Genomic DNA, 24,608 nt, shown 5'->3' with positions numbered 1-24,608 from the left:
GGTCCATGGATCTTAAGTGACTTGCTTCTAGTAAACCTACTGGATAAGTTAATTCTGGGGATTGGTACCCTGTGGATTTAAGGAGTATGACCTTCGAGGTGTTTGCCTGGGCAAAAACTCAGAGGATCTAGCCCTGGAGGATTTAATGAATCTGAAGGCACAGGACTAGTCTTTGCCTTCAGCAAAGAAACTTCTTTTGTTAGGGAATCTTGTGTATTATCCTTTGTAAGAAACTGAACTGTATTAGCCTATTCAGTTCATAGCATGGACTCTTGAAATAATAGATCAGTTGATCTGCAATCTTAAATATAATTAGTAATGTCATTAGTCTAATCCATAATCAATACCTGCGTAATTGCTTCCTTATTTCTATATTTTGTCCTTGGGGGTTTTTGCATTCCAAGTTAGACATCACTTTGTAAAAATGCTTGTAAATGATGCTAAACATATCATCTGACATCTCCATATTTACTCTGGGTGACATTCCAGCAAATGCACACACACATCAATTTTAGACATCAGAGAATTATGTAGAATAATAGTGGATGGATCTCATGCTGATAAATGCTTTTAGACTTTCTGTTTCAGTTGGCTTGACTTTGAAAATGAGGTAAGTCTCAGTATGTCATCAGCCTGCCAGTAGTTCATAGCAACATTCAAAACACCTCAATTTTCTATTTAAAATTATTGTCAAGGGGTTTACAAAATTGGTAGTTTTATGGTTGCTTGTATGATTTCATTTACTTCCTCCTTTCAACATTGAAAAGGGTTTTCAGATTATAAGTAAGAGGCTTGAATGTCACCTTTGACACCCTGGGTGATCTTTGACAAGTCTCTATAAGGTCTGTGAGAGTTAGCTTCATCTTCTGTAAAAAGGGAATAGAACTAGACCAAGAACTTAACATGGGGCCTCAGACTCCCAAGGACTCTATGAATAGATTTCAGGGCATCTATGAACATGGATGGGAAAATATATATCCTTATTTTTTTTACTAACCTTTAACTGAAAATTAGCATTTCTTTCTATTTCAATTCAATTTGGCATGAATACACACTACCAAAGGCATCCATAATTCACATATAAAAGTTAAGAATCCCTGGTGTAGAAGATGACTAAGTTTCCTAAATTTCTTAAACTAGTTTCCCATAAATCTAGGATCCCATAAGCCTAGTGATCTCCAGGATGAGAGTGACACCCCCTCCCCCATTTTTAAACAATGTTTGAAAATGTAAATTAAGAACTCAGTACTTTTTTGGAATCGATGCTGTTGATAAAAATGGACATTTATGATATAAGAATATTTTTATTTTGTTCGAATGGGGTCCTTCCTACACAAACAGCTGCAACCAATCTTAGTCCTAGTAGATTAGTTTTAGGAAAGTACTTGAAGCATACAGAGTTCAAGTGATTTGCTCAAGGTCTCATAACTAGTAAGAGTTAGGGGCAGAATTTGAACCCATTTCTCCCTGAATTTGAAACCTATTCTCTATCCTCTTTATGCCATTGCTTCTAACCTAAAGATATTAAGGAGATTATGCCAGTAATGGATTTAATGTAATGAAATCTTTAGGAGCCTTTATATTAATTTGGCATCTTGCCTTGGCACTCCCATCTCCAATCCCCACTCTCAAATAATGAATTTACCTTGACCACCCACTTTGATCTTCCCAAAGCTAGAGTCATCTCCATACATATATACATGCATACACATATACACATATGTATATGTATCTATATGAGAGAAAGTGTGTGTGTGTGTGTGTGTGTGTGTGTGTGTGTGTGTATGTGATGATTCAAGGTCAGACTTGAGCAGCAAAGGAGAAACTTGTCGAAGGCAATATTTATGAATGGGCTTACAGCCTACTGTAATTGAAATTAATGTTGAGTCTTCTCTTCCAGTAACTTCCCAACCAGACAAATCTGAGCCGACAGAGGTCTGAACTTCATCTCTCCCAAAGATAGCTCATCGGGGGGGCCTGGGCTATAAATCTCTCTCCTCTATGATAATGCAAATGCTAATTGGTCTGAAGTTGGCAGTTCTTGCCATTTCAGAGCAGATGGGAGATCTCTGGGTCCTTTCAGACCCTATGGTCTATGGGGAGACTTCAGTGGGAACTGGCAAAGTCACTGTGAAGGAAAACATTTTTAATGCAACCACTTGAAAGGTCTTTCGGAAAGTAGAGCCCTGCTCGTTCTCTAGCAAGCTGGGTAAATGAGAAATGACATTTCCCCCACTCACCCCCTTTTTCCTTGCCTTGAAGCATCACTAAGTTGGAAGAGTTGGCCTTGAGTGGTAAAGTCTTGTGAAACCCAGTCTCTATCCTGAGCTCAGATGCACAATAGAGAGAATCTAATCAGGATCCTGTGCTGCTTTGTCCTACAAACAGATGGCAAGAACCAGACACCTTTGTACCATGAGCCACCAAACCAAAAGTCTTTTCACATTCTACATTGAATTTCTATTTTTTTTTCTGGATTGATGTTTTTGTCAGTGACACATTCTCAGTGTGGGAACTTCCTCTATTGATGTACTTTGTCCACTCATCTATAGTTTATAGTCTCAGAAAGTTACTTGGGGTCATTGAGAGATTAAGTGACATACCTGAACTCAGATCTTTCTGAATCCAAGCCTATTCTTCTATCTGCCATGATATACTAATTATGTCTTCTTAGAATGATGGAATTTTGGACATGGAAATGACCTGAGAGCTTAATCAGCCCATTTTCCTGATTTTACAGGTGAAGAAACTGGGGCTCATCGATTTGGTAGATTCCCAGAAGCAGAGGTTACAGAACTAATGACTTTTTACACTTAAAATTCAAGTGAGAAACTACAATTTGTCTAGTACTGGGCAAGAAGGCATCATGAAATAGTGTAAAGAATGTTGTACTTGGAATAAGGCTCTGAATTTGAATCCTTGCTCAGCCACTTACTATCTGTATACTCCTATTCAAGTCACATTACCTCTCTGGACCTCAGTTTCCTCATCTGTAAAATTGTGTGATGAGTAGACTAGATGACCTTTGTCACCTTTTCTATATCTAAGATTCTCTGATCCCAGATACTGTGAGAGGGTTCAGGGAGTGGGATGAAGTCCCTGCTTGCATTCTTGCTGGTTCCATCCATAAATTACTTAACCATTCCACCCAATGTGAGTTGAGCATCATGATGGAGACTTCCCCATGGCCATATAGATCATGATTCTCGGCATTTGTAGATATAATTCTATTTTGTGAGAATTCTGCCAAAATACAATGTCGTAAGTAGGGAGGGGAGAAGAGAGAGTATTTCTGTTCAAAGAAAAGGAAGCAATTGTTAAAGGTAAGGTCAGATGGAGACTGACGTAGAGTTTCAAGTCCATTCCTTGAGATAGTATACACTGATTTGGGTATTACAAAAAGACAACAAATTATTTTTACTAATTGGAAAAGAGGTGCCACAGGACTGGATTTAGACTCCAAAAACATCTGGCTTCAGATTCTTTCTCCCACACTTACTCTATGATCCTGTGGAAGTTACTTGGTTTCTCAAAATCTCAATTTCTTCTACTGTAAAATGATAATAGCACTTACCTCACAAATTACTGTGAGGATTAAGGCAAGTTTACATACACACATATCTATTTCTATCTATCTATATATACAAACACACACACAGTCATTTACAAATCTTAAAGTGATATATAAATACCAACTACTATTGATATTCAACTTTGGTCACATCATCTGGTTATTTCTCTTGTCCATTGGAGAGTTTCCATCATATCCTTAGAGATACTTCCTGTTCAAGTTAGCCCACCTGTAATCATGATGATCTCAGTAGGTGACTTGTTTAAGTCCAAGTGATGACGCATATGCTGGGGTTCAGTAGAAAAACTAATGGATTATGAGTCAGGAGATCCAGGTCCTAGTATCAGGTCTATCACTGACAAAGACTTTGCCACTAGCTGCATGACATCAAGCAAGTCACAATTTCTATGTACCACATTTGCCTTTTCTATCCAGCACCTTGCTTGGACTGCAGGACTTAGCACAAGTTGGTGGTTAAATATATTTCAAATGAAATGTATCTTGCATGATTATACTGGTGAGAAGGGTCCACTTAACCTCCCTCAGAGGAGCAAATATCTAGAATAAAGAGTCATCCAGAATCCAATTGGAAAGCTGACTGCTGCTGTGATTCTGTGAATGGCCCTTGTGGATTTCTACTGATAAAATTATACCCCATATTTCTGTAACAATTCATAGTTTTTCATCTCATTTCTTTTAAAAATGTTTTAAAAATTGATGCCTTTCAATTTTACATCACATTCCCCCCCAAAAAAAGCAACCCTTCCCTCTTCCTTCCCCAGTGAGCTTTCCATATAACAAAGTTTTTTTGAAAAAAAAATGAAAACAAATAATTTAGCAGAACCAAACAACACATAAACTATAAGTGAGAAAATATGTGATATTTCACTCCCACCTCTGCAATGAAGGAAGGGAGATGAATTTTTCAGCTTTTCTCTTAGGACTCAACTTGCAGCTCTCAGTTTCTTTTGTTGTTTTCTTTCCCCACTTATATTTAGTTGTGGTCATCATACATCTTGTTTTCCTTGTTCTGATTTCTTTACTTTGCATCCATTAATTTGAGTTTTTCTCATGTTTTTTTTTTTCTGAATTCCTTATAGTTACCATCTTTTAATAGCTCAGATTTTATTACCTTTATCTGCAACACTTGTTCCCCAATCAGCCTGTAATCTTATTTTATATTCATGCTGTGAGGTAGGAAAGAGGTCTTGACCCCTTTTTATGGATGAGGAAACAGAGGAACAGAGATTGTAGATTTAAACTTGGAAGAGACTTTAGACATCTACTTCATTTGACATATGAGGAAACATGGCCAGAGAAGTTAAGTATCTTGCTCAATTTCATATAGTTAGTGATTTGACTGAGACATATAGTCAGCAGTCAAGCAATCTCAGCACAATCTCAGATCACCTAATTCCCAGCTGGAATTGTTTCAAGCACATGACTTGTCTCAGACCTGTCCCCTTGGCTCTAGTGACTCAGCCACAAATTAAATTGAGGTAATTTTGTTGCACGAATCCAAGAAACTGTGGGGAACATTGATTTAAAAGCCTTCTTCCTTTGCCTTCTTTCCCTTTTAAACAGACAACTTTGACTTCTTTCTCTTCCTGCAAAAAGGACTAGTTGAACTGGGGAGATGGAGAAAGCAGAGCTGTGGGGTTGAATTTAAAAGGTAGAAAACTAGGCAATTGAGTAGTCTTTTGTTGTTAATCTCCTATGAGTTGAAAACTGAATCCCTTATCTCTGTGTTATCTCTCTCTTCATCTACCACTTATAATTATAGGATCATAGCTCTTGCCAGCCATAAGGAATCTCAAAGAGTATCTAGTCTAATGCCTTCATTTGATAGATAGGGAAAATGAAACTAAAAAGGTTGAGATCTCATGAGCATTCAGAGACAGAGCTGTGTTAGTCTGATCTCTTACCTTCTAACCAATTGCCTTTTTGTTACTTGACCATATTGGTTTTTTTAAAAACAAATTGGAGGAAAAATATTTTTCCCATACCACTTTAGTAACCTACATCATAGAACCCTAGAATTTTAAAGCAGGAACCAAGCTTAATGATAGTCTAGTTTAGCATAAATGAGGAAACTCAAGATCTGAGAAATGAACTCAATCGGTCAGTCAATTAGAATTTATTAATATAAAGGAAGGCAAAAGACAGTCTGTTCTTAAGGAGCTGCCAGTGTAATGAGGAAGACAATATGCAAACAACTATGAACAAATGAGCTATGTAAAAGGATAAAATGGACATAAACATTAGAGGAAGGCACTAGAATTAAGAGGGATCAGCAAAAACTTATAGATGGTTACTCCAAACGTCTGCTGTCCAAATAAAAACTCTAAAAGACAATTCAGCAAAACTAATCAATACCATAGCTGAGTGATAATGCATCTCATATTCAGATTTTGAAATTTTCCCCTTGGAAAACAGATATACACTGCTTTTTTTTTTTTTTTAGCTCTTGATAATTTGCTATTGACAGAAATAAATAAAAAGATCATATATTTAGACCTAAAAAGCACCTCAAAGTTCTTCTAGCCCAAATCTCTCATTTTATAGATGAAAAAACTGAGGCCCATAGAATTTAGTTGGCTAATCAACTTACTACTTAGTAAGCAGCAGAGCTTGGATTTGAACTTGGTTCTTCCAAATTCAGGAATCTCTATACTCTTCTATAGGGTTCCTTTCTAGCTCTAAAAATCTTATGTTCTAAAGGAGATGATGGTTTGACGGAGAATGATATTCTATTTCCAAGATTTTATGATTAAGTCATTCATCTTCCTACTTCCAGTGTCTTGTACTTAATAGGCACTGATTTGCTACCAATTCAATGAATGAATGGATCTTCCCGTCTCTCTTTTTATATGTATATTTTTATGGATATATTTTGTTTCCACCAAACAGATACTGTTCAACAAACCCCTAACCAACTCCCTACAAAGTTCAGATTCCAAAGACAATTGTTTTGTTGGTTCAGCAAAGCCAAAAAGCTTGAGTGATAGGGCATCTTGTTTTGCATTTTAAAAATCATTTACTCCTTTTTAATAGATAGGATGTGTGGTTTACCTTTAATAACTTGGTGTTGATGTTTTCTGTTGTCTTTGATCTGAGTTTTGTTCATTTTTGGTGATGTTTTCATTTTCATTATTGTAGTCACTGTGCATTTTTTTTAGATTCTGCTTTCTTCATTCAAAATTACTTCATGCAAGTATCTTACCTTGTTTCTCATGAATTCTTCATTCTTTAATGTTCAATGATATTCCTTTACATTTACATGCCACAGTCTGCTAAATGATTTCCCAATTATTTGGTTTATATTTTGTTTCTAATTCTTTTATATTTCTGTAGCACCCAAATGTCCTCTACTAACCATGGATTTCTTTACATAACAAATAATGTTATTATGAATATTTTCCTTCTGTCATTAATGTCTTAGGGGAATTGACCCAGAATGTTTTCTTGAAATAATTTTAAATTGCTTCCCAGAATGATTAGATCAATTCACAGTGCCACTATAATTGAATTTGCATGAATATTGTCCCATAGTTTATTCTAACATTAAATTTTCCCATATTTTCCTAACTGTTTTTATTTGACGAGTGACTCTTTTGCAAAACTACATTTCTATTGTTCAAAGAGAAAGGAATCTTCTGAATTTGTAGGTACCTTTTGGGACTAACATAACATGAGGCCCATTGTGAAGTAGGGCATGCCTTTTGACAACAGATTATGAGAAGGCTTCTGTGAGTGGATGAGGGATGTCTGAAGGATTGATGACATCCTTACTTCAATCATGCATCATAATTATAGAAGCACAACTGAAGAAGGCAATTAGAGGGATGAGGATTTAGGGCTTTCTCCTGGGAACCTCTAACATATTAAAAAACTAGCCAAGAGTATTCTTTTTTACCTAATTCCTTCTATGTATCCTTGATTGGACTATTTGCAAAGAATATTTGTTGAGTTGGTTCCCACTCTTGTCTCTTGATGCAGGGTGAATTACACTTGAATCAAAGTTAGAGACTAGGGGGAATGAGCATCTGCTACTTCTCCAATCCTGTTTCAGGATATTCCTACCTTTGAGGAACACACCAATGAGGACACCTGGGCCTTCTCTCATTAGATATTCCTGTCAGAGATAGACTAACAGGTTAAGATCAGTGATTTCCTGAATGTTTTCATTCACTCTGTACCTCTAGACTTTTATGTAAACTTTCCCATGGCCTCTATTCAATATGAAAGGCAATCAGTTTTTGATAGATGCATATAAAAAGTAAAGAGAAATGTGATTTCAGTAAATATGTATACACACACACACACACACACACACACATATATATATATATATTTATAGTTATTTACTAAATGTATTCTCCATACCCCTTGAGAAGATTCTCAAATCTTCTATAGGTACATATATTCTGGGGGGGGAGGGCCTGGGCTCTATGAGGCTTAGGGTTGACACAGTGTGTTTATTGAGTTCTTATCTCTGTGTATCTAGAGGCCAAATGCATCACCATTGTTCATTTTAATAAACATTTAATGGACACCTACCATATGCAATGCACTGACTACAGGTTGCAGAGGCTATTGAGATAAAACAAGATGACCTCTTCCCTCTAGCTGGGGAGATATAGCATATACACAAATAGGTATAATATAATATAGAAAGAAATAAGTGCTGTAAGAGAGACAAAGTGCAATTACTTCTTGGGAGAGTATAAGGGAGAAGATCTGGACCATCAGACTGGACCATGAAAAATGAGGTGGCTCTTGACAGGTAGAGACAAGGCTCATTGGGCTTCTTAGAAAATCTGGATGTGAAGAGAAGGGCAGTTTTGATTCCTGATCTCTAAGGGTAAGAGTCTAAGAAAGATATATTCACATTGATGTATAGGAACCATTTGAGGAATATAATGAGTGAGTATAGAGAAGTGCAGATGATGACATAGGGAATGAATGGGTAAGATCAAATATATACATTTGATTTTAGGCAGAAGGACAAATGCATTAGCACATAAAGAGATCATTGTGATACAGAGGATAGAATAGAACATGGAGGCAGGGAACTTTGGTTTGAATTCCAGCCAAACATCTTATTGTGTGAGCTTGGGCAAATCATTTATTCTCCAAGCTTTTGATATCTGATCTCTAAAATCATCCTCATCAGCATCAGCATCATCAAAAATCAATCATATTTGCTGTAAGCACTTAATGAGTTCTTTGTTATTTTTTGGCTGCTGGTGGTGGTGTATATGATGGTCCAGAATCCTGAGGGAATTTTTGAAGTATAAAGTCCCTCCTTGTATATAATGATATCTCATCTGTAACTTCTGTTACTCAAGACAACTCAGAGAGTCTTGGGTATTAAGAGATTAAGTGACTTGCTTATGGTCACCCAACCAGAAAGAGGATTTTCTAATAACTTCAAAATCAGCCCTCTATTCATTTTACTCCTTCAGCTCTTAACAGGATCACTGGGAGTCTCAAATTAGATGACACATCAAAAGCATTTTTGCAGACCAAAAAAGCATCATCTAAATACCAGTTATTAATAGGTCATGAGAGTGGGGGAGGTGTAAGAATCTAATAACTCATATTTACACTGAGTATTGTTGGTGAATGTTACAGCCTTCCTCTCTATTGGTATGGATAGATCTGAGCCTTTTTTGGTCCTACAGAATTTAACATGGATGTACCAGAGACGATGGGAAAGGATTCTGGAAAGTGTTGTCAATGAGCAGAGCCTAATTTTGTGATTCAATATCTTGATTGCCCAACCTTGTGACATCTCCTGTGCTTACCACCTAAGAAATGATATTTTCCCCTGGAATGTATAGAGTATAGGAAAAAAAACCTTGGAGAAATCAGACTTAAGAATTTTTGCAACAAAAAATTCTACATCATGGATCTCTTACCTGCTTCTCCCTGGTTTTATCTTCTATCTTTGGTTACCCTCAGATCAGGAGAAAGATGGGATACCCTCATTAAGTCTACTGACTTCTTTGTCTCTCCATCCACTCAATTCAATTGTCCTGCCAACATGACTATGTCAACTGAGACTTAATCCAGAAAGAAAGATGCATGTTTAGGACTCCAGGGCATTGTACCTTATCTTTTTCACTTTTGATGTTCTGACCTTCATACCACTGATCCCCTAGCTCTGGAGATAGGGATATGAGTTCAAATCTAGCCCCTAATACTTACTGGCTGTGTGACATCAGTCAAATAACTTCATCCACTTGCACCTCATTTTTGTCATCTTTAAAATGAGGGCTTTGGGTACATACCCTTTGATCCAGCACTAGTGGGCCTGTATCTCAAAGAAATCATAAAAGTGGGAAAAGGACAAAAAGTTATCAGGCTGTGCATACCCTTTGACCCAGCAGCGCTACTACTGGGATTATATCCCAAAGAAATACTAAAGAGCGGAAAGAAACATATATGTGCCAAAATGTTTGTGGCAGCTCTTTTTGTTGTAGCTAGAAACTGGAAGATGAATGGATGTCCATCAGTTGGAGAATGGTTGGGTAAATTGTGGTGTATGAAGGTTATGGAATATTGCTGCTCTGTAGGAAATGACCAGCAGGAGGAATACAGAGAGGGTTGGAGAGACTTAAATCAACTGATGCTGAGTGAAATGAGCAGAACCAGAAGATCACTGTATACTTCAACAACAATACTGTATGAGGATGTATTCTGATGGAAGTGGAAATCTTCAACATAAAGAAGATCCAACTCACTTCCAGTTGATCAATGATGGACAGAAATAACTATACCCAGAGAAGGAACACTGGGAAGCGAATGTAAATTGTTAGCACTAATATCTGTCTGCCCAGGTTGCATGTACCTTCGGATTCTAATGTTTATTGTGCAACAAGAAAATGATATTCACACACATGTATTGTACTTAGACTATATTGTAACACATGTAAAATGTATGGTATTGCCTGTCGTCGGGGGGAGGGAATAGAGGGAGGGGGGGCAATTTGGAAAAATGAATACAAGGGATAATATTATAAAATATATATATAAAAAAAAAAAAAAGAAATGATAAGCAAAAAAAAAAAAAAAAAAAAAAGACATATAAACTGATTCAAAATGAAGTGAGCAAAACCAGGAAATCATTATTCACAGTCATAGCAATATTGTAATGATTACAAATTGTGAAAGACTAAGATATTTTGATAAATACAGTGATCCAAGATAGTTCCAAAAAAGTCATGATGAAAACTATTATTCACTTTCTGAAAGAGAACTGATGAACTCAGTACACTTTCTTTTTCTTGGAAATGTTTTTCAGGATTTCACATGTATAATTAATAGCATATTGATATCAATTGATATCAATATTTGATGATTCTGTTGATATTGATAATTGTTATCATGTCACTTGGTTTTAAGATTACATATGGCTGTTCTTGAGTGTGCTACCGGTTATTAAGCTATAGATTCAAGAGATCGTGGCCAGAGACCTTTGAAGGCCTCAGAGGAGGCAAGCTGGGTAGAGTTGACACTGCAAAGGTCAGTGGTCAAAGGTACTCTGTTGGGCCTAGCACAGACTAGTAATTGTAACTGCCAGGAGGGCATGTTACAAATGGGGAGGGCAGGAAGGAAAAAAGACTTTGGAATGGAAATTTTAAAAATAATGATAAAATAAATAATAAAAATTTCAAAATAAAAAAAAAAAAAAAAAAAAAGTGGGAAAAGGATCCATATGTGCAAAATGTTTGTAGCAGACCTTTTTATGCTGGCAAAGAATTGAAAACTGAATGGACGCCCATCAGTTGAAGAGTGGCTAAATAAGTTATGGTGTATGAATGAAACGGAATATTACTGTTCTATAAGAAACAATCAGCAGGATGATTTCAGAGAGGCCTGGAAAGACTTACATGAATTGATGCTGAGTGAAGAGAATAGAACCAGAAGAACACTGTACACAGCAATAAGATTATATGATGATCAATTCTGATGGACTTGGCTCTTTTCAAGAGTGAGATGATTCAGGGCAGTTTCAATGGTGTTGTAATAGAGAGAGCTATCTGCACCCAGAGACAGTATTAGTATGAATCACAACATAGTATTTTCACTTTTTGTTGTCATTTGCTTGCATTTTTCTTTCTCATTTTTTCCTTTTTGACCTTATTTTTTTGTACAGCATGATAATTATGAAAATATATGGTATATTATATAGTATAGTTATTGTATATATATATGTATATATACAATATATACTGTACAATACATATATATGTATGTATATGCACATATACATACATATATGTATATGTATAGTACAGTATAGTAGAAGAATTGGGTATGTTTAACATAGATTACTTGCCACTTAAGGAAGGAGGTGGGCAGAAAGAAGGAAGAAAAAAATGTGGAACACAAAGTTTTGCAAGGGTAAATGTTGAAAACTATTCATGCATATCTTTTGAAATAAAAACTTAAAAATAAAATAAGGACATTGGACTAGATGAGTTCCTACCATGTCCCATACCATTCACTGAAGCCATCTTTAAAAGTGTAATGAGGATATAACTAAAAGGAAATTAAATTATAAGTGCTAGAATCTGATTTTCTCTATGGACAGATTCTGACCTGGCGCTGGTGAGTCACCTAGAGGAATGTGTCCTGCACATGTAATTAGAAGTACAAGTTAGTCAGAAGAATAGGTAAAAAAGGAGGAAAATATAAGCCTGGAAAAACTGGAAGAAGATAGATTATACAGCGCTTTAAATGCCTAACAGAAGTTATATTTGATTCAGAATCACAAAATCTCAAAATTGTTAAGAGGCTACTTAGCTTGTGTGTGTCAGAGGCAGGACAGACCAGCTCTTCCTTATCCCAAGCTATGTCTCTCTAGCCATCAGGCAAGCTGCCATAAAACACTTAAAATGGCAACCTAGGCATTGGGTGACTAGGCACCAAAAGGAATGGCACAGGACATTAATCCTCAAGTTTAAAGGAAAAGGGACATTATGTGATCAGGATCAGGAGATCATTATATACTTCAACAACAATACTGTATGATGATCAATTCTGATGGATGTGGCCCTCTCCAACAATGAAAGGAACCAAGTCAGTTCCAATAGAGCAGTAATGAATTGAACCAGCTACACCCAGCTGGGAGATGACTATGAGCCACTACATAGAATTCCCAATCCCTCTATTTTTGTCCACCGGCATTTTTTATTTCCTTTACAGGTTAATTGTACATTATTTGAAAGTCTGATTCTTTTTGTACAGCAAAATAACTGTATGGACATGTATACATATATTGTATTTAATTTATACTTTAACATATTTAACATGTATTGGTCAACCTGCCATCTGGGGGAGGGGGGGAGGGGAAGGAGGGGAAAAATTGAAACAAAATGTTTTGCAATTGTCAATGCTGAAAAATTACCCATGCATATATCTGGTAAATAAAAAGCTATAATAAAAAAACTAAAAAAAATTGTTATAAAAGGGACATTATGGATTTAGGTACCAGGGAAGAAGTAGAAATTGAGCTAAACCCTAAAAAAAAAAGGTGAAATCTTCCTGGATGGAGTCAAGGGACATTTACTGTTATGGCCTCTAGCTTATTATTTGAAGATTTACTCCCAAATATTTATCACATAATTTTTGAGTTAAAGAGGAACTTAAGGATACTCTAGGCCAAAATTGTCATTTCATAGATAGGGAAGGAATGGATTCTGTTTTCCCATGAATCTCTATTGCCCCTGATCTGGAATCTTGTTTTTCAAAGTCAGATCTTTCTTGGGACAGGTTCCAGTCTGGGTCACCAGAGTTAATTAAAGCAGAAAAAGTTCATATCCTTTCTATTTCATCTATTCAAATATTAGATCAACTTCTCTATTTGGGAGAGGGCTACTGTAAGGCTGGGGTGAATGCAGTTGAGGGTTGGGAATGGTGCCAGGGTGTATCTGTAAGCACATGGTTGAAGATATCACCAACCCAACCCTGGCATCTTTCTCCCTACTTTTGAGTGAGTAATTTGACATACTTAATTCCCTAAATAGTTTCAAGGACAAATGTGAATCTGGATGTTTGGGAAGGATACAAATAGGGAGAGATTTTTCCTTTTCTCAGGGTATTTGGGATCCAGTCCACCAATTCACTAACTTAGGAGGTGTAGTCTGCCTCCCACTCACAGTGATGAATCTTATCCTCAGAGCTAGCTAAGCTATTTTTCCTTAGAGTTCTAGAGGTCATTCTCTAAATGCCACTGGATGATTCTTAAAGCCATTGAATTAAATACTCTTACCTTCCCCTTCACCCAACATTTAAGTATTTCCCACCCTATCCCTCAAGATTGTTAATTGAAAATTACTTAATTAGCTAATCTAAAGTAGATTTTTAGAAAGGAGTTATAATAAGGTAATATTATGAACCCACCATGATGATAAATTAAGTAAATATCTGTGGGTTTCAGAATTTCGGAAACATGTATGATACTCTCTTCTCCAAGTACATAAAGAGCACAGGAGGTAAAAGTTAACCACTGGCTTTTCTAAGTCCTTTTGTTGTATTTGTGGGCACTTAGTTTTTCTTAGATGTGGGGTAGTCTTGTTACTGGGGTTTTTGTTAAGGTGAGAGGGAAGTCTGTCCTTCAGTTACAGTGATACAGACCCTGCAAACAACTGCTTCTCAACTCACTTTATAATTTATAGACTATCCCTGGAGGTATGACCATATCTCCAGGCTACTGAAAGAGACTTCTAGTCTCTTTTAATTCATCCATTGGATTTTAGTGACTTTTTACCCTTAGTGTAAAGGTCTTTTGATTGATGAGTTAAATTTTTTTCTCATCTAATTTAGATATCAAAAATAAAAATGAGGGTGGAGATGGTTTTTAAATTGTTCACACAGCAGCTTTTATTTTTCTGGGAGGTCCTAAACACCAATTGATGGGCATGTATCACTTTTAGATAGACAGTGGTGAGATAAGTAGAGAAAGATTTCCTCCCTTCAGCTAACTCTACTTTTATCATGGGTTTAGACAGTTTTGATTTTGGAATTGGAGGTTGGAGTTATACAATCTCTGACATTTACTAGTTTTTTGAACTTAGAAAAGTGATTTTTAGGAAACTGGGCCTCAGTTTCTCCTTCTTAAGAAGAGAATTGGATTGAATGGTCTCTTCCAGCTCTGATCTCTGATCCTGAGTCTTGATACAGACTTTTGTGTGAAGTATGGTTTTGGAGACTCCTGTAGGAAAGTGGGATGGGATGAAGAAAAAGATCAGGAAGGAGAGGTGTTGGGAGGCAGGTACTGAATTATGGTTTTACTTGTGCCATTAAAAGAGAATGTATCATTATCCTGGACTGTTGTGATGAGGGTAGCTTTTCAAAGTCTTTGCAACTAAAGGAAGCATCTTATAGGTCCATCTAGAGACTTTATTTTTCAATGGTTGGGTGCTTATCTTGTGTGTAACACCAGGGTGGGAGAATAGCTGAAAGGCAAAGCAGAAGCAAAAGCTTTGGAGTCCAATGTTTTCTTTATTTTTCCAGCTCTCCTGGTAGCCTTGGGTGCCTTTGTGACTGTGATCCTGCTTTATTTTCTGGGACTCCGTGTGTCAAAGTAAGTTGTGTTCCCTTTCCTCTTTGTGATGTGCAGAGGCCATTCCACTAGTACCTTGCTGATTAATTGCATAATTAGTAATAAGCCACATGTTGCTGCTCAGGGTGTATTTGGTCTAAAAATATTTTCATGTGAAAAACATTCTAGAATCTAAAAATATCCTACCAGCAAATGCTCAGGGTAACTGCCTTTGCACTGTTTGCTCTCAGATATGGCTCCATTTCTTGGTGGGTCTTGAGTAACAGAAAGAAGATAGGTCAGGTCTCGTCTTGGATGATCTTGGCCCTTGAAAGCAGGGAAAAAAACCATTATCTCCAGCAGAAAAATGGGCAGGGAGAAATGTTTGTAATTGCTCAAGTTATTACTTGTGTCCTCTCTTCCAATTCTAAATAACAAACCTCCCTCTATAACCAGGCAAAAGTCTTTCTCTTCTTTTAGATAGCTGCTCAGGACCCATACCCATTTAAATTTTTTTTTTCTCTGAACTAGATTATTGCATCAGGTATAGGATTTCACTACAGTGAGGTCCTTTGTTCATACTTGCAAAGAAGTACAAAACAGGTATAGATCAAACACAGGATATATGCTCAAGAATTGTCTGCCTTACGGTAGCCATCACAAGGGAAATAATGGGATTAAATACACCCAAGTTTTTTTTAAAGGGGGCTTCTATAAGTTTTATTAATTAATTCATAGGACTCCAGAGCTGGAAGGTTCAACGTTCTCATTTTATAGGTCAGGAAAGCCTCGAGATATAAAGCAGCACATCCAAAAATATACTGCTAATAAGTGACCTAGCTGGAATTCAGTTCTAGGTCTTTAATTTTCAACTCATTACTCTTTCTATTATGGCACACCATTCATTCATTTATCTATCTATCCAACAAATATTTATTAAGTGTTTACTTTGTTCAAGGCATTATAACTGAACATTGTAGAAGAAAAACAAGAAGAAAATAAAGTCCATATTCTAAAGGAACTTCCTGTCTACTAAGAAAGAAAATGCATTAAATATATGCAAATAACTGGAACATCTAGATGATAGAGTACTGGGTCTGGAGTCAGAAACACTCATTTTTGTGAGTTAAAATCTGGTATTAGACACAGATTAGTTGTATGACTCAGGACAAGTCACTTAATCCTGTTTGACTCAGTTCTTCATCTATAAATGAACTGGAAAAAGAAATGGCAAGCCACTCCAGTATGTTTGCCAAGAATACCCCAAGTGGGGTCATGAAGAGTTGGACATGACTGTTAACAACAAAACACAAATAACTAAAGTACAAGGCAGAAGTGCATACTATAAGAGAGATGCTGATAATGATACTTTATGTATAACAGGGATTCTGCTAAGAATTTTACAAATGTTATTCCTACCTCAACCCTGCGTGGTAGATACTATTATTATCCCTATTCTACAGATGAGGAAACTGAGACAAATAAAGGCTAATTGACTTGCCCTGCATCACATAGCTAATAAGCATCTGAGGTTCAATTTGAACTCAGGTAGGAACTAAGTGCTATAGAAGATAAAAGAAAGAGAAAGGATTTCATCTTTGAACTCTTTCTCTCTCTCTCTCTTTCTCTCTCTCTCTCTCTCTCTCTCTCTCTCTCTCTCTCTCTCTCTCTCTTTTTCTCTCTCTGTATATATGTATATATGTAATTGAAGATTTCAACAATCTCTGAATTATGTTGGGCCCAAAAGGAAAGATAGAGCTTCATCAGATAATGATAGAAGGGCATTTTAGATGGAGGGAATGGCATCAATAAACAATTATATACTAAACACCTACTACGTGCTAAAGGCTAGAGATCCCTATTCACAAAGAACTTATATCCTACTGAGGACATGAGCAAAAATATAAAGTCAGGAAAGGTCATGGGATTTTTGAGGAGCAGCCAGTAGTTCCACCCAGTTGGAACCTAGTGTGGAAAGAGTGGATGATAACGCTAGGAATAACCTGATGCAGTGTCAGAACACTGAGGGCCTTGAATGCCATTTAGGACCCAATGGATTTACAATCATTATTTGACATCCCATCAGCTGCAGATGGTTGATGAGAATAGGGATGACAGAGAACACTGCCATTTTTAACAGTGTGAAAACTTTTTGCAGGCTTCGCTGTACTCAGGACTGCTACCATCTGTTCCAACACAAATGTTTCCCTGGGATGTTTAATCATGTAAGTAAAAAAAGAAAATCTCTTGTAGCTCACTTCATCTCCATTAAGCTCTTCTTTGGTTTGAACACCTGCTTAGTACCAGCTTGGGTGGCAGAGTGAAGGTTTGTCCATGCTAAGAGGCTGCAGTTAAGAAAGAGGGACATGATGAGAGCCATCTCTGTGTGATTTGGAAGCAATTGATCAGATATTTGTGCCTTGGTTTCCCCATCTGTTTAAATGTAATATAGCCTACTAACCTGAGATCTCATAAGTGGAGAAGGGAGGGAGCAAAGGAGGAACAGCTAGTGACTGGGAAGCACTCTATGACTAATTTAATTTCTTTTCAACACATTTTTATTAATAGTTATCATTTATATAGAGCTTTAAGGAGTGCAAAGTGCTTCACAGATTTTAATTCATTTGATACTTATGACAAACCTGTGAGATTGATGCTATTATTACCCCCATTTTACAGCCAAGGAAACTGAGATTTAGGTCAAGAGATTTACTCAAGATTATATGGCTAGTAAATATTTGAGAAGGATTTGAACTCAGTTCTTCCCAACTCTAGGTTCCACAATACTTTTATTAAGCACTGATTTTTGTAAGGCAGTGAGGATATAAAGACAAAAGAAAAAAAAAACTGCCCTCAAGGAGCTTACATTCTGAGGACATAAAACTTGTGAATAGAAAAGCAAATGCAAGGAATATGAAGAGTAATGCAAAATAATTTCCAAGAGGAGAGATACTGAAAGTAGGAAGTGTGATCAGGAAAAACCTCCTCTCCTGTAGGAAGTAAGACTGTGCATTGAAGGAAGGCAGGAAACCTAGAGTTGGAAGTAAAGAAAGAATGCCTTCCAAACATCTGTTCAAAGGAGTTTTTTTTTTCAAGACTGAATCAAACTATGCACTAGAGAGCATTAAATGGAAAGACACTCTCACAGCTCTGACTGAGAAGTTCGTGAAGGCCTTGCCTTAATTTCTGTCTCCTTGGTGTGTTGCCTTATTCAGTTTGTGCCTTCCAATAATTAACTCAAAAATCATTTAATTTTTGCTCTTGTGTTATTATGGTAGGAATGAATCTTGTTACCAAGGTCCAGCTAAAATCCTTGATGATAATTGAAGAAAGGCGGTTGGCAGATGGTGTGAGGGAGTCACTTGCTGACATATACAAGTATATTGATTTTTTTAAGTGCCATCGGGCAGTAACCACTTCCTTATTGTTCCATCCTGCTATCCTGTGACATCATGTGGTTGAGGATAGTTGGGAATATAATCCAGGTTTGAAGGACAGTCGAGGCAAAAGCCCAGGGGTAGGAGATATCCTCTTAATCTTGGGAGTTAGAAAGAAAGCCAGTTTGCTTGGAAGGTAAAGTTTTCGAAGGGGAATAACATGAAATAACTTTGTTTGGAAATACAGTAATACACAAATATACACACATACATACATATATATACATATATGTGTATATATATGTATATATATTTGCTTTTTGCTGAGGCAATTGAGATTAAATGATTTGCCCAGGGTCACACAGCCAGGAAGTGTTAAGTGTCTGAGGCCACATTTGAACTCAGGTCTTCCTGACATCAGGGCTAGTGCTGTAAGCACTATGCTACCTAGCCGCCCCTCACAAAAATAATTTCTGAAGATGTTCTCTAGCAACTTTAATTCCTAGAATTGAGAACCGGAAAGAACCTTCCCTTTATACCCCCCCCCCAAAAAAAAAACAAGCAAAACAAAAATCCATGCTGTATAACTTATTTTCCCTTAGTCCTCACTCAGGTTCTGTGGATTATTTTACAGACAATTTTATTAGAATTGATGATCTTCTTTCTAAGCCAATAGCAGAGGAAAAAGTGAGGGAAAGGATTGTCACAAAATGGCATCCACAAAGACAGACAGCAGACAGTGTGACAGAAATAATCAGAAACAAACCAGTCAGGATGAAAATCAGATGAAAGCAATGGAGACAGGTACCCCAGAAAGAAAACTTAAATGGATTATCATAGAGATTTTCAAGGATTTGAAGGTCTAGCTTGTCAAAGACAAACTAATTTGTTCTGCTTTACTTCAGAGGTCAGAACTAGACTCAGTGGATAGAATTTCCTAACAATTAGAGCTGTTCAAAAATCAGAAACTACTTCTCCAGGAAGTATTGACTTCCTTCTCACAGAATATCTCCAAGCAAAGCCCAAGTGCATTATGATGGCAATGGACTTCCAGTTCCAAAATTCTGGGATTCTGGAGCTCTGAAATCTGGATTGTTTCTCTTTTCCCTAAGAATTGACTCCAAAATTGGTCACAACAGAGGTGACTGCATAGGCCACAACATATATATATAACTCAAGGTCTTAGGGAAGCAGGGAATAAAAGTGTTACCAGCAACAATAATCTGAGAGCATTTAGTGGGGGGGACAGTTAGTTCCTATACCCTTCAATCAGTTCTTAAGTTGTTAGTATATCACAGCATAATCCAGTTATTAAGAGTAGAAAGATGTTTAAAAGGAGGCAGGAAAGACAATTGTACAAAAATATTTTCATCCAACAATTTTGAATTTTTTTTTAAAGTTTGAAATTTAAAAGAAACTGGTTATCAGGAATCCTTAAATCTTCATATCATTCCATTCCTCCAAAGATCTAAAGGTCCATGTCTTTACTACTAGTGTTTTCATTTAATTTTGAAATTTATCTTACCTATAATATCTTGAAAGAATGTGAGTTTCTGAAGGGTAGGGCCAGATTTGTTTTTGTTTTTGTACCCCCGATCCTGGAACAATTCCTGACCCATAGAGGTGTTTAATCAGTGCACGTTGCACTGAATATAAGTATCATTCTTTCTTTCCTCTTCCTTCTTCCTTTCTGTTTTGAGTTGGATAATTAATGCACTTCCATTATATCTCTCTAAGGAACTTGTTCTCGTATACAGGTTTCAGGGTCAGGAAAATATAGGGATGGCAAATTACCATGCTGTGATGTTATCATTCATCAGAGAAGAGGAGGGATTTCACCTCTTGAGGGTACCTATCCTGGATAAAGGATGACTCTTTTTGTTGGGAAGGCAGTGGCCAGTTTATGCCAAACATTCCCAGTCTTAAGTTGGGATCCATGGATTATGTAACATGCAGGATGGAGCACTGGGCTAGAGAAAGAAGTAAGATCCAGGAAACGTAGAGATATGGGAAGCAGTTCATACTCTTCTTTCCCTTTTTTTTAAAAATTCCTCTTCTATCCTCCTCGGTGCCTCTGAGTCTTAGAGGAAGCACTGACTGATGGAAGAAAGCATAGATTGACATCTGGAAGACCCCCAGGTCACTGAGTCTGCCAAAGCAGAATCTTTCTGTCAGTGATTAAGTGAGTCAGGCTACCTTGCGATTTTTTCCAGTCCCAGGTGTTGACAGCTACCTGAGCATCCTAAGGGATTTGGAGCCAAAATCCTTCTTCTTTCTCCCTGCCCCCATTTGCCTCAGACCCACCTTTCCCCACCTGCATGGGCTGTAAAACACTACGGCCCAGCCAGCTGTGCAGGAAAATGTGGGATAGATCCAGAGCTCCAAAGGGGCCTGTTTCCTCTCTATTCCCTGTCAACAGTCATTTCTGGGAATTAAATGGTTGTAGCTAGGGGCCCTTTCCTGAGTTCTTCTCAAATCCAGCAGTTGGGAGAGGGAATGGCTTCCCTATGATGACTAATGTAGGCAGGATGACAACAGTATGCCTAAGAACAGGTCAGCTTCAAGGGCAATGAGATCTAGAAAGGTTTCTTTTACAGTAAAAGACGCTGAGGAAAATCCCATCACGGTGATAAAAGAAAAAATGAAAATGCTTTAATAGGATCATAATTATAGGGCTTATATCTAGAGGGGGCTTTCAGAATCACTTTTTTCAACTATCTCATTTTATTGGTAAACAACACTGGGGCCCAGAGAAAAAAATGACATGTCCAAGACTACCCAGGTTGTACATAGTAGAGTCTTAGAACAATTTCTGTCTGAAGCTAGAAACTATAACACATTAACTCAACTTACATCTATGAGCAGAGAAGTAGGACTTAGTAGGGAAACTGAGTTCATATGAGACACAGTTCTGTCCTCATGGATCTTATAGTAATAATAGGGAAAGAGGCACAGATAGAAACCTCTAATATACCATAACACATGAAAAATACATTAATGGTAAAATCAATGTTTCAGGAGATCCAAAGGGAAAGAGCATGGGGTTGGTTCCTTTGAGTTGGAGCTTTAAATTATCTGTTTACATGTTGTATCCTTTCAGGAGAATATACTTCTTTAGGGTAAGGATTAACTTGTATTTGTGTGTGTGTGTGTGTGTGTGTGTGTGTGTGTGTGTGTGTGTATGTGTATGTGTGTGTGTGTGTGTGTGTGTGTTTTACAATCTCCAGAATATACTATTTGACCATAATAGGTGCTAAATGAATGATTGTCACATTGGATTATAGCCCAGATTTAGAGTTGGAAAGAACATAGTGGTCATCCAATCCATCCACTTCATATTATAGATGATAAGATGATCCAGAGTGGTAAGTGGCTTGTCTAGGGTCACACAGAAAATGAGTTTCAGACAGTATTTGACCTAATTCCCTAAATGCTTTGATTCCAAATCTACTAATCTTCTGACTGTTCCAAAATGCTTCTCTAGGCTGTATTAAAAGATGAGCAATGGTTTCTACAGGCAGAGAAGGAAAGGAGTACATTCTGAGCATAGGAAATAGCACCAAGCAAGATCTTACAGATGGAATATATTATTATACTCAGTGGGGAATTTTGAAAAAATTATGTTTTACTAAATCTCAGAATAGGATTATCCATCGTAAGACTCCTAGAGCTTACTTCACCTCCGAATCTCCCACCATGAGTCCCTTGTTGGGACAAAAAGGTCCAGAAAGCTGAACCTATCCTCTCCAGTCAGTATAGAACAAAATACAAACCATTCCAATCATTAAAACCATAGTGTGTCAGAGCTAGAAGGGCAACACAGATGAGGAATCCAAGACACTATGAACAAATTTGACCTAGAGTAAATAGTATTATGGCTATGTGTTTAAACTGTTATGTTTTATGTTTATTATGTCATAAGTAAAATGCTGAACTTGGATCAAATCCAATGTCTAACACTTAATAACCATGTGACCATGCAGCTCTTTACTATTCTGGGACTTATATAAAAATCTACCTGTATATTCTACTTCATGGGTGTGTGAGCCTCAAAGGAAATCATAAGCTGTAAGGCACATTGCAAATTTTAAAGTGCTATGTAATATTCAGTAATTATAATATCATTAGTAAAGGATTTGCAGATTGGGTAAGCCAATGGAGGTGGTTCAAGGGCCACACTGAAATCCACTGATTTAGTTTTTCCTGAGGGACTCAGTCTGTTATAAGCATTCATTCTGGTCATTATCTCATGCCCTCTGTTTTCAAGAAACTTCCAGATTCTTTGGCTCTGTAGCCAGCTGTCTGGGAGACATTTTAAGATTTCATTTGACATTCCAAGTCTAGGACTTACGGGTTTTCTCCCAAAATGTCTCTTGGACAAGTCAGTTCTGCCAGAATAACACTCTTTCTGGATATTTCAATGCTTCCCTTTCCAGACCCTGGGTTAAAACTCACTGCCAAAGTCTGCTGTCAAAAAAAATTCCCAGGCAGCTCCCAAAAAATCATGGCTGAAGGGAACCTCTCATTTTCTTCTCTCTTGAATGAATACATGCTAATGAAGCTGTTCTCTGGGTTTGTAAGTTTGTGTCCTAGGAAAGTAAAAAAAAACATGGCTGGAGAAAAAAATTACCTAAATCTCTCCATGCCACAAGGGAAACAAATGTCAGCTAAAATCTTACTTCTTCTGAACTGGTCCATCTTCACCTGACTATGGCCCTTGGGATTGACCTTCTTTCTGTTTGTGTTTTGATCAGTGGATTCTATTCTATCTTGCATTCTGATGGAAAGCTTTTCAGGGTTTTCTGAAAAAGGAAACTCAGCTGTGGAGAGATTCCTTTCAGACTTGTATGTGTAAGAATTGTTTGGTACCATTGTCCTCTCAGCAGCCACTGTCATGGTCAGAAAGCCCCAGGGGACTCCATCCTGACCCAGTCTGAAATTCTTCACAAAGAAAGTCTACTTGACCCAAGAGTCAGAAAACGATTGTCCCAAATCACAATTGACCTGTCATCTATCACTCTGAACAAGAAAAATGAAGCCAGTTTTTTTTTTCTCTCACTGTTTCTTGAGTGCACTTTGATGTAAAGGTCATACTGAACTTGTTTTATGTACCTTTTCCCCCTACATGCAATTTCTTTTTTGTTTCCCTCCCCCTTACTCTGTCATCCATCCTCCTTATCACCTCCTGGATTCCAAATATCCTTTCTTAGCACATGAATTTTCTGCATTTGCCTTATCTTTCCTCTCTGCAACTGAATGTTCATTTTTAGGAAATAAATTTTTAAAATTTATTTCAAACATGCTTTTCTTTTTAAAGTTTGAGTTCCAACCCCCTTCTCTCTCTCTCTTTCTCTTTCTTTCTTTCTCCCCTTCTTTCTCTCCCACATAGATTTTTATTACATAGTAGGCAACCCCCTTCACTGGACAATGTTCACTCTGCAACCTAAATGTACTGAAGAATTCAATTTAACAAGTGTTTGTTAAGTGCCTACTATATGCACAATAGTACTAAGTGCCAAGTCTGAGAGACAGAGATAGAGATGGAGAAAGAGAGGGAGGGGATAAAGAGGAGAAAAGAGAGAGGGGGGAGGGGGAAGAAAGAGGGAGGGAGAGAGACAGAGACAGAGGCACATAGAGATACACAGAGGCAAAGAGAGAAAGACACACACAGAAACAAGACACACACAGAGACAAAGAGATAGACAGAGAAGCCCACATAGAGACAGAAACAGGGATCGACAAAGAGACAAAGACAGAGACAAAGAGAGACATAGAGAGAGGAGAGACAATGAGAAAGACAGACAGAGAGAGAGAAAGACAGAGGGAGACATACACAGAGAAAGACACACACAGAGAGAGAAATAGACAGAGAGAGAAAGAGAGAGAGAGACACACACACAGAGGCAAAGAAAGAGAGATATACACAGATACACAAACCTAGAGATAGGGAGACAAAGAGATGGAGATACATATAGATAGATAGAGAGACAGAGACAGAGAAATCCACACAGAGACAGAGATAAAAAGACACAGAGAGACAAAAAGATACAGCGAGAGAGAGAGAGAGAGAGAGAGAGAGAGAGAGAGAGAGAGAGAGAGAGAGAGA

At 37.3% G+C, this 24,608-nt stretch overlaps 1 protein-coding gene across 1 annotated transcript in view; it reads left to right on the top strand.

Annotated features, from left to right (window-relative positions):
* The window catches only part of LOC141553817 (heparan-alpha-glucosaminide N-acetyltransferase-like), a 326,105-nt gene that overhangs the window by 68,738 nt on the left and 232,759 nt on the right, over positions 1 to 24,608 (top strand). The window contains exons 3-4 of the mRNA XM_074285273.1: positions 15,098 to 15,167; positions 17,284 to 17,350. Coding sequence (XP_074141374.1) covers positions 17,339 to 17,350 — 12 coding nt within the window. The 5' untranslated portion in view covers positions 15,098 to 15,167; positions 17,284 to 17,338. The remainder of the gene's footprint in view (positions 1 to 15,097; positions 15,168 to 17,283; positions 17,351 to 24,608) is intronic.

Source organism: Sminthopsis crassicaudata, chromosome 2 (assembly GCF_048593235.1).
Source record: "Sminthopsis crassicaudata isolate SCR6 chromosome 2, ASM4859323v1, whole genome shotgun sequence".
NCBI lineage: Eukaryota > Metazoa > Chordata > Mammalia > Dasyuromorphia > Dasyuridae > Sminthopsis > Sminthopsis crassicaudata.
This window is presented reverse-complemented; position numbering and strand designations above follow the sequence as displayed.